The sequence below is a fragment of a genome, unplaced genomic scaffold (assembly GCF_019419815.1).
Source record: "Pyrus x bretschneideri cultivar Hongxiangsu unplaced genomic scaffold, Pyrus_bretschneideri_v1 Contig12, whole genome shotgun sequence".
Taxonomy (NCBI): Eukaryota; Viridiplantae; Streptophyta; class Magnoliopsida; order Rosales; family Rosaceae; genus Pyrus; species Pyrus x bretschneideri.
The window spans coordinates 2044997-2055773 of record NW_025999413.1 but is presented as its reverse complement, the minus strand read 5'-3'; the positions used below and the strand labels follow the sequence as shown (position 1 = coordinate 2055773).

Below are 10777 nucleotides of genomic sequence, written 5' to 3'. Positions count from 1 at the left end.
TGTGGGCCCATATTTTAGGAGATGATATTGTTGAATGGGCCGAGGCCTAGAAGCTCAGGGTCAGAATGTGCAATATTAATTTTTATCTTTTGTTAAACGATAAATTTGTTAGATTAGATATTAGATTAAAGAGTCGATGGAGTTTGAACTCACGCAGTAGTGTAATATTATTTAGGATAGTGTTATCCGCACACTCTTTTTTACCTCTCGCACCTCTTCTTAAATTTCGGCCGTTAAATCGAATGAATTGAAGAATATCAAAGGAAAAAAAAAATAACAAATATTGTGTGAAAAGTTAAAGCGAGTGTGTGGATAACACCATCTTATTATTTATTTTGGATTATTACGAAGAATTTGATTTTATAGTTAATTTAGTCAAAATAGGAAAGTTTGGGGAGGAATTTCAGCTGAGCTACTTCCTAACTTTGGCTAACTTCTTGTGCTTCCCTACATTGAAGGAGAGAATTAGTGCCTCCTTATTCTCCTCTGCCGTTGTCTTTTGCGGCACAATTGATCTGCTACAAACCAATTTCTAAACTACCATAATTTGGAAACCAGAAAATTTAATACAAAAGGGTGAAACATCATATGTTCAATTGGCAGAAGTCACATCTTTTGTTTGTTGAGAGCTTTATTTGAAAGCATATATTTTCATTTTTCAGCTTTTATTTTTGGATTTCAGCTTTTATTTTTGGCACTTAGATAACTATTGGATTTCAGCTTTAGACTGTACATGTAATTAATTAAAGTATTAGATTAGTCGTATAATTGACAAGTTAAGTGGATGAGTAATCCATTATTACCTCATGTTATGGTTAATTTAATCTTACCTAAACCCTAAAGTTATCTAAGTGCATTAAAAAGACCAATTATGCATTGCAATGTGAAAAATTTTAATTTTAGTTATTGTCACAGGGTAGTGCTATCCACATACTTATTTTTACTTTTCACACACTCTTCTTAATTTTCAATCGTCGGATCGAATGAATTGAAAAAAATTAATGACCAAAATTTAACTAGGGTATGTAAAAAGTAAAAATAAGTGTTTAAATAGCACTATCCATGTCACGATGCATATTGAGTGTAGCTAAGTGTTCTTTAAAGTTGAGAGTAATGAATATTTTTTAGTTTGAATGTCACATTGTCGCGTAGTGTAATAATGTCACTTTTGGTATAATACATGTCTATACTCTATTTTATGACCATCGAGCTTATGAGAGAAGACGATATGACATGTCAACCTTTCGTTTATCTTTATTATGATACACTTGTTAGTAACATATTAGATTGTTAATGAGTACCCGTTAAGATCCGTTTAATTTGATATCATCATGATAAAGAGGTAGGGTTAATGGTGATCATAGTGCAAGGTGAAACTAAACTAAATTGGTCTTAATAAGTACCCATTAACAACTAACATGTTGATTTGTCACCTCTAGGCTCTAGTTAAGGGTGTCGTTAACCTTCTTTTACCTTTCACACACAACTCTCAATTTTCAGTCAACTTTTTCACCTTACTTGAGTAAATAAGTGTGTTTTCAACTAGTATCCAAGAGATGAGTACAAGAGGCAGAGCACTGTAAAAAACAGCTTCATATCTGCATAAGTTTTGTGAACGAAAGAAAAGATCAAAAAAATTCATCCTAACATTCTGCATATTAAAAAAAAAAAAACTGTTAAATGCAGGCAACTATAAAAGTTATCATATAAATGAAGTGTACCCGATAGATAATAGTTGTCATGAATTTTTCATTTTCTATGCTTTCTCAGATTGGCATACAATTGGAAACTGGAGAATACTTTTTTAACAACAAAGTGAAATCGGCAAAGAAGTGGCAAGAGTAGGAGAAATCGTCTGAAAAAACTGCATAAAAGATGCGAAAAAGAGAAGCTGCTTTCATTCCTCTAAACTGCAAAAAAAAAAAGTCTGATTCTATTTTTCTAATTTTCTGATTTTGGGGTTTTGCAGGGAGTGATATATATTGATCTTTTGGGATTATGTTCTTTGCAAGGTTTCCGCTCACCGGACCATGATAGGCGAATTGCCGCAAGAAGCAGCAATGCTGCTGCAAACTGAATCCGAGATGACTAACATGGAGTCTTCATGGTGGTCGCATATCCCCTCCTCTCTGCTCCTCCTCCAAAACCCTTATGTAAGTTTCCAAACTTTACCAAATTGTATTTTCTCTTTCTTTATGCGCTTTCGAAGGGTTTCGATTTGAGAAATTTTATTTGAGCATATGCAACCTCTTTCTACATCTAACTTACTCTTTATATCTATATTATTTTTAACTAAACTATCAATATCTTTTTGAATCCAAATTTACTACCTAAATTACCCTCATCACAAAGGTAAATTTATTGAGGCCTAGGCAATCTTGTAATTCTTCATGCCCTTTATAAGCAAAACGATATTGAGGGATTGAAAGAATTGTTTGAGGAATGGGATCCATTTGCTTTAGTTTTGATATGAGGTTGGCAAATGTTGCCATCTGTGGGTAACTCAGTCAGGGCATGGATGAAGAACCAGAATTGGTCTTTGCAAGTGCCTGTAAGAAGACTAAAGGGTCTTTCATGAAGGCTTGGGAAATGCTCATGGCTCACGCCTTGAACACCCGTAAGGTGGATTTGGCTGTTAGTGAATTGGGAGCCGCTGTTTCGGAAAGCAAGAACGAGGAATGGCATTCATCCCCATAATCAGATCCTGAGATGCGCCAAGGATGGGACATTGAGTGAATTTTTTCTTTGAGTTCATAAAATAATTAAAATAAAATAAAAACTCATAAATCGATTCATACTTTAGTTAGAAAAAAAAAAAAAAAAACTTCAAAATCGCTATCTATTTGTCAAAAAGAGCTTATTTTCTCTACGAGAGCATATTAGGATTTTAGCCAGAATAGGACACAAGAGAAATATTGCATAATAGTAAGGTTTGATTATTGAATGTGGGTTTATTGATACATTTTAGTTTTCTTGTTAATTTTATCTTATACTTTATGCTAATTGTGCAATAGGATAAAAAAGACACTTCACATTTAAAATTTAAGTTGAGTGTATAAAGAGTTTATATGAGTTCAAATAAAATTTTTCTTTCGGTTTTTCGCGTTCCTAAGCTTATTATTTCTTTGAAAGCACCTTACTTTGTGTTTAATTTGGTTTTTGCGTTATGAATTCGGGATTTTATGTTTAATTTGGGTTTTGTTGGTGTAGAATTTTGAATTTGTAGCTTGATTATGCTGTAATTAACTGCAAACCATTTTTTTTTATTTTTTAAACTCTAATTTTGATTTTGGATGATAAAATTTGGATTGCCCATTTGGGGATTTTCCAGTTCAGAATCGAGGGAACAAGTAGCAGATGCAGAGGCACTGTTGGACAAAACTAACACATTATGGACCACTGTTAAGTCAGAGTCCAGTGACGGAATTAGCTTGTCCGACTTTGTTAAGCCAACCAGGAGGAAGGGATGACCATGTCTCGCTTAATTGGAAGGAGATTGTTGGAAAAATTAGGGTCTAATTGCTATATTAAATCACGAAAAAATTTAAGAAATAATTCATGCAATTATATATCAAAATTAATGTCTGCACATGAGTAATCAATATTAAATGAACATGATATAATGGATTAGAAAAATTTAGAAAATACGGTCGAGGCAAGTGTTGGACACTTTGTCCTTAGACAAGTTTACGCCTCACTACAGTGCTTATGGTTGATCGCCGCATGTCTCCCAAGATACAACGACCACGTCCTTGTAATAGTAGCACTCCAAATCACAAGGTTCCATGAACCACGATTGTGTTGAAAACTCTCTCATATGGACTCTATGAGACTCTCTAATATTTAGTGCACTCTATGTATGATTATGTAAAGAATGAAAGTTATTATATGATTATAGGGGGGCTTCCTTATTTATAGAATGCGAGATACCTCTTTAGAAAATATGTGACTATTCATGAAGAGTCAAAAGTTGCAACACTTCATTTAAGTAGACAATATCTTTCTACCAAAAGGCTCCACTTCTAATTTCCATTCAATTAATAAATTTAATATAATAATATTATTATTAAATTTTCCAACAATCCCCCACATGAATGGAAATTGACGCAACACTATGCCAATGACAATGCAGACACTAGAGAGAGACTTCAGTAGGAAAAATACCGCATCGGGATAGGTGGCTTTTGACTTTGAACCTTCCGTAGTGAATTACTATCTGATTTACTTGAATAATTAGTGAACGCGATGTCTTACACTGCTCAGCCGTTTGTGTAAACCAAGACAATAGTAATCACACAATACCCTTCCAGACACCCCGTGGACCCGTGGTTATGTTCATTTTGGCCCTGAACAATTCTTGGTTTCTCATGAGTGTTTTTAGAGAACTAAGCCTTTCAAAAAATTCTCACAGGAACGGCCCAATTTCTCACTCAAGATAGGTGACTTCCTATTAAGAGTATCATGCAATACCCCACTTGTTATTTCCAAGTATAAGAATCATTAAAAGCAAAGTTTATCCTAAATACGCTGCAAATAGCATTGTTTCATCATAGGACATGGGTAGGAGGTAATCTCCGCAATGCTCCCATTGAATCATCCACAATTCGGTTGTCCCTTTGAACCTAGATCTTGGGATCTCCAGTCAGTTAGGTTGGGTTGCCATCATGGCGAATCTTTAGATGTAGGCTTTGAACTCATTCCCCTCGATGATACAACTTACTCTCTAGTCAAACCTTAAATTAATTGAATCCACTAGGTTGATGACTATCTCTTATGGTGTGCACTTCCATTCATGAAATTATATTTCATTCAAGAATAGTTGTTTTCCAACGTTAAGTCCTTCAAAACGTATGTTAGGACTCAAAAAGTAATTTACTAATACTCGGGTACATTATATAATAATATTATTATTAACTTTGCCCTTCCAGCAGAGATTGGGTTTACTGTTTTGCCTATTCTCAAGAGTGTACATGAGTGTTGCACTATGTGAGTTCTTATTTGTTTCCAGTGACTGAAAGATCTATTAGTAAAAAGAACGTAAACGGGAAGCTATTTAACACAATAGTATTGATAATATGTAATATGATTACATTTTTTTTTTGACCTTGGGTGTCTATTTGTATTTGTTTGGACCTAAATTTACATCATCAATCCGTGTAATCGAGGTCGTTGATTGAGTATAGTTCCAGACCGTCGGATAGAAAAGTGAAGATAATTTTGTTATTGGAGGATAGTATTATGGTTTTATCATAATAATTGTTTTTTTTTTTTTTAAATGAGTTGCTTTGACATTTCCTTATACAAGATAAATGGGATGCAAACTATATCTCCAGCTTCGAGACTCCTATCTGGTTAAACAACAATTTGCATACAAATTAAATGTTTGTCAGATAAGAGAACAAGGAGATACAGATGAGATTGAATGGGTGTTTGACTGATTATCTAGTAAAAATGCAAATAAATTCTGGAAAAACACTTGAAGTGCTTCATGGAAGAAGCACATAGTTGGTGCTTCTTGCAGAAATTACTTCAAGTGCTTTTAGAACCTAAAAATATTTTTTCTAAAAGCATTTTCAGTTATTTTAAAAGTATATCTAAACGAGCCCTATATTCAAACATGTACAAGCTGTAGCTAATTTTTTGGCTTATTATATCAATTCCATAACCAAACCTTTCGAAGTTGTTGATGTATTGGCAATTAAAATCGTGAGGAGGGGTTTGGGTGTAGTGCAGGTGTGACTGTGTTCGGGTGGGAGGAGAAAATGCGTTCTTCCTTTTTTTTTTTCCTTTTCTTTTTTAAGTTTTTAATTATACAAAAAATAAAAATTGTTTTTTAATTATTTAAATATTTTTAGTCTTGTGGGACCTAGTTACGTGTCATGCCATCACATAATAGAATTTTTGATAAAATTGTAATATAATGACTACATTGATTTGCGATACTCATTTTCGGAGACTCCAGTGATTGATTTTTAATTTTTATGATCATCTTAATGGCATGGGTTAACATGATTATTTGATAAAAGTAGCTTATTAAAAAATTTGGGGTTGATTTTGAAACTATGTTACAGTAGAGTTTAAGGTTGTGGTGATTTTAGAAAAAACAGCTTATTAAAAAATCTGGAACATTAAATGCATTTGGTAAAACAGAAAAGTAAATTGCGACCAATGACAGTAGAAATGTCATATCCCGGCCCGGGGCGGATCACTTCTCGGGCCCGCTCCACCACCGTAACACGATATTGTCCGCTTTGGGCTTACCATTCCCTCACGGTTTTGTTTTTGGGAACTCACGAGCAACTTCCCAATGGGTCACCCATCATGGGATTGCTCTAGCCTCATTCTCGCTTAACTTTGGAGTTCCTACGGAACCCGAAACCAGTGAGTTCCCAAAAGGCCTCGTGCTAGGTAGGGATTGGATTATACATTTAAGGATCACTCCCCTTGGTGATGTGGGATGTCACAATCCACCCCCCTTAGGGGCCCGACGTCCTCGTCGGCACACCACGGCCAGGGTTAGGCTCTGATACCAAATTGTCACATCCCGGCCCGGGGCGGATCACTTCCCGGCCCCGCTCCACCACCGTAGCACGATATTGTCCGCTTTGGGCTTACCATTCCCTCACGGTTTTGTTTTTGAGAACTCACGAGCAACTTCCCAGTGGGTCACCCATCATGGGATTGCTCTAGCCTCCTTCTCGCTTAACTTTGGAGTTTCTACGGAACCCGAAGCCAGTGAGCTCTCAAAAGGCCTCGTGCTAGGTAGGGATTGGATTATACATTTAAGAATCACTCCCCTTGGTGATGTGGGATGTCACAAGAAAAGTATGAAAAAAGCAGAAACAAAGTTTACCATGCTTCTAAAAAAGTGTGTTTTATTTTTTCAAACAGTGCCTATTTAATGAAAATTTTAAATGACAAGTATACCACATCATATTTTATAAAATGATAATTTTTGCCCCTTCATTATTCTTTTTGGCAATTATTATATCACATGAAATAACATTGTTAGTAATTTAATATATTCACACTAATTATATATAAAAGTTTATTCAACACTCAGAAATTATTATTATTATTTTTTGTTAAATGCACAATTTACAAACAAAAGTTTACCAAACATTCAATACTTTATTTTACAGCCACCACAATCAATTTTCTTTTTTTTAAAACACAATAATACCAAATTAGCCCTAAAAAGTACCATTAAAAAACACAAATTAACCACACAGAGCTGAAGAGCAACGTTCACTGAGGAACCACATGTATCAGAACCGAGTCTTGTGGAGCCAATTTAGGTTGATATTCTCTTTGGCCACAATTATCTCTACGTTGTTGAGATCCGACGAGAAACATTCCCATAAATATTTTGTCTCTTCATCACATACCACTTTCTCCAACCGCTCAAGATCCATGACTGATGGAGGCAGCTCTTGCAACCTTGAGCATTGTCTCATGTTGATCTCTCTTAAACTACTCATTCCACCAATGTCTTCGGGCAACACCTTGATGCTGAAGCAATCAGATATGTCAAGAAACTTTACCTTTCCAAGGTTCTTCATCGAGGTTGGAAGCTTCAACAGTTTTGTGCTGGATCTTAGCCTCAACAGTTCTAAATTTTGCAACTTTCCAATCCCTTCAGGCAAGGCAGATAGCTTATGACAGTTAGTGACACTGAGCTTCTCTAGTTTACTAAGATCACAAACCTCGGCGGGCAATTCCTTTAAATCACTGCAATAGTCGATGTTCAGTTCCTCTAGATTCGGGAATGTTGACGAGATTGAGAAGGAACAGTCGTTGAAAGCTTGACCAATCTTACACATGAAAAAGGATATCTTCTTCAGACTCGCCAATTTTATGGAATTCTTGGTTATGGAAGGAATTGAGATGCGTTCCAATCTGATTCTCTTGAGAAATGGTAACGAACTCAAAAGTTGCAAGTTACTCAATTCAGCAGGTAAGAAACCATAATTTGTGACTATTACAGTTTTCAATTTACCCATGTTCACCACGGATTCGGGTAAGGCATAGTTCTTTGTCTGGAAATTCAGTACTAAAACCTCAACGTCTGGCATTTGCATGCTGTGCCATTTTGTTGAAAACCCTTCATCTGCAAAGTAACAACCGTGAGTTTGGGGAGGAGAAACTAAAATGAAGGTACTACCAAGACTTAATGCGTGTGTGCAAGAATGTCTATTTATTTGTGCATGCCTATGTAATTGCTAAAGAGAAAGGCAGAGATGGAACGACCAGTTGTTATGGATAATAAGCGGGCCTTCATCGGCTGATGCTTCTGTTCTCTCCACCATTTTGGAAGATTGTCTCCACATATGTCAATAATCAGTCTTTTTCTATCTTCTACTGGTTCTTTTTTTGTGTTGTAGATGGCCAGCTCCCTAAGAACATCATGTTGGGTAACAAAGTGCTCACTATAGTACCCGTCCCCCTCTATCTTGTCCTTCCTGGTGATCATCAAAACTAATTTTCTTAGAAGAGATTTCTTCAACCAACATATTGCAATAACAAGTTATTAATATCAAGCCATCAATGATCAATCAGTCGTGAATATAAAGGGAAAATAAAGCATGCAAACCTTGTAACAACAAGATTGGCTAGACTTCGTTTGGTGAGCTCGTAGAGGTTTGCAACGCACTCTACATCTGAATCTTCATCATATAACTCAGCCCAGATATCAATGAGGGCAGTAGCAGGGATTCTTTGGTCTTCTGGAAATGAACCTAAGTCTAAGAAACATTCCTTGATGGCAACCATTTCATCTTCCAAGGTCTTTTCAAGGCACAAAAGCAACTGAGTCTCCGAATCGAGAAGAGAAAAACCTTTAGACCATTTACATACTATTTTTTTCCATGTCTCTAAAGGCTGCCCACGAAGCGATCTCCCCACCACTTCAATAGCAAGTGGAAATCCCTTGCAACGCTCAAGTATCTGCAGGATTATTTTCTAAAGTAAAGTCAACTACCTTTTAAGTTGCAGAGCCAAAATTCAAGTTACTAAGATGAGAAAATGGCTAAATAACTATCTACGTTATTCTAATTTTAGTTTTTGTCACAAGTATGCTCAAATGCATGATTAGTCACAGATTTATATGTTAAATGGATGTGTTCACTCACTCGACTGGGGATGCTTCGCATAAAGTGAACGACGTAATTTCTTGATAATTTTCCAAAACCAAGTCAACTAACTTTGGACTATACTTGTTGTGCGTTGCAACTAAAAAGTACCTTTTCTGGAAGATCTTTTGGAATATGAGAGCTCTTATCTCCAAGGGATGCTGAATGATGAAAAAGTTTCATCGCATTGTCATCATCCAATAATTGCAAACGATGAGGGAAACCATATCCCCGAAATTCACTCCTAGATGTCACCAAAAACTTGGAATTTTCCGTTACGGATTCATCACACGTCTGCACAAGATCTTCTGATCCAGACCAAACATCATCCAGGACAATCAGAAAAGGATTCTGCCAATCCTCCTTCAGAAAACTTTGCAGCAACGTCATTGTACTAACTTTGCTTTGGAAAGTAGGTACCCGGAAACCCTTTCGTTGATATAGATCTTGAACAATATTTTCCAAATTAGGCTTTTTTGAAACCGTGACAAAGAAGATATTATCCTTGAATGTATCTATTAAAAAACACATAATAAATCTGTCATTGAGGCGTCAATTAAATCTGCCATAGTTGTACAAAAAATAAAAAAAACATATATAAATCAGAGTGCCAACTTATAATGGTTGATACCTTTGACATCCTTGTCTTGGCAAAACTTTGTAGCCAAAGTGGTTTTCCCACATCCTCCGGGAGCAGTCAGCACAACCATTGACACATTTTTGTCCTTCAGAAGCTTCCCCTTCAATTCCTTTAGAGGAAGATCCAATCCAACCACAAGCGGCGGAAGTTTAGGTACCACCAGACTCGATTCACTGTTGGGTCGTTCAATGCCGACTGCCTTCTCTAAATTCTTCATCACAACCAAGCCTGCCTTCATATCCCTTATTCCCTGAACGTTTAGTATTTGCAAAGGTCGTTGAAGAGATTCATCCCATCCAATCAGCTTTTTGGAGTATTTATACCTTTTGTATACGTTCCACCGTCCAATCTTTTTGCACTTTTGAAAGAGCCCTATACCCTCCTCCAAATGTACTTTTAATTTTTCCAGTTCCTCAGCCGGAAGAGCCAATTTCTTGTTGGAATTTTCTATATCTTTCAACAATGGCTCCAAATCGTCTAAACTGGACTTGATGTGTTTGAGGAGGGCCTTAAACATCAAATTCTTGGTGATCAGCTCCTTGAGGAGCTCATACAACTCACTGAATACTACCTCGAGCATGTCGTCTACAAAAACCAACTCCAAATTCAGAAAAACTTACAAAAGTTGCAATCTAAAATTTACGGCAATAGAAAATAACAGATTAGAAACTGTGGAAAAGTGCGACACTTAAATTTGGAACCCAAAATAAAGAGTCTCAGAAAACAAGCAACACAAAGTTTGATTTTCCCTTACGTTGTTGGTGATCATGCAAGATTCTTCTCCAAACTATCTGGGTTTTAGCATAGAAATACTTACTATTTAAGCACGATAGAAATTTCGGAGTTGGAGCGCGTTGACTTTAACAGTAACTGATTGATTGTGGAGGGAGACTTGGAAATTAATCAGGAAACTGTATCACCATGTCTAGGAAGCTTCATGGTGAGAGAGATAACCCACCAACCATATTGCAGGTGGTGGCCGACCAAAGTTGTATTTTTGTAGGAA

At 36.1% G+C, this 10777-nt stretch overlaps 1 protein-coding gene across 3 annotated transcripts; it reads right to left on the bottom strand.

Moving 5' to 3' along the window:
• Window positions 1-7059: 7059 nt before the first annotated feature.
• LOC103928447 (probable disease resistance protein At5g66900) lies at window positions 7060-10777 on the bottom strand. Of its 3 annotated transcripts, none has more exons than XM_048577888.1 (6): window positions 10526-10777; window positions 9763-10356; window positions 9243-9646; window positions 8594-8961; window positions 8251-8462; window positions 7060-8110 (listed from the first exon to the last, which is right to left on the bottom strand). In XM_048577888.1, the coding sequence occupies exons 2-6, from the start codon at window positions 10349-10351 to the stop codon at window positions 7269-7271; spliced, it is 2415 nt and encodes an 804-aa protein (XP_048433845.1). In that variant the 5' UTR covers window positions 10352-10356; window positions 10526-10777; the 3' UTR covers window positions 7060-7268. The 3 variants fall into 3 exon arrangements, with proteins under 3 accessions (XP_048433845.1, XP_048433846.1, XP_009335764.2); XM_048577889.1 differs by having other exon boundaries at window positions 10589-10777; XM_009337489.3 differs by having other exon boundaries at window positions 8594-8946; window positions 10526-10776.

Bases quoted from the DNA above. Each gene is read 5' to 3' on its own strand.
- LOC103928447 (XM_048577888.1), bottom strand. From the start codon at position 10,351: ATGCTCGAGGTAGTATTCAGTGAGTTGTATGAGCTCCTCAAGGAGCTG. The intron at 9,647-9,762 runs GTATCAACCATT...GTTTTTTAATAG, and splicing joins CCAAGACAAGGATGTCAAAG to ATACATTCAAGGATAATATC. The intron at 8,463-8,593 runs GTTTGCATGCTT...GATGATCACCAG, and splicing joins GCCAATCTTGTTGTTACAAG to GAAGGACAAGATAGAGGGGG.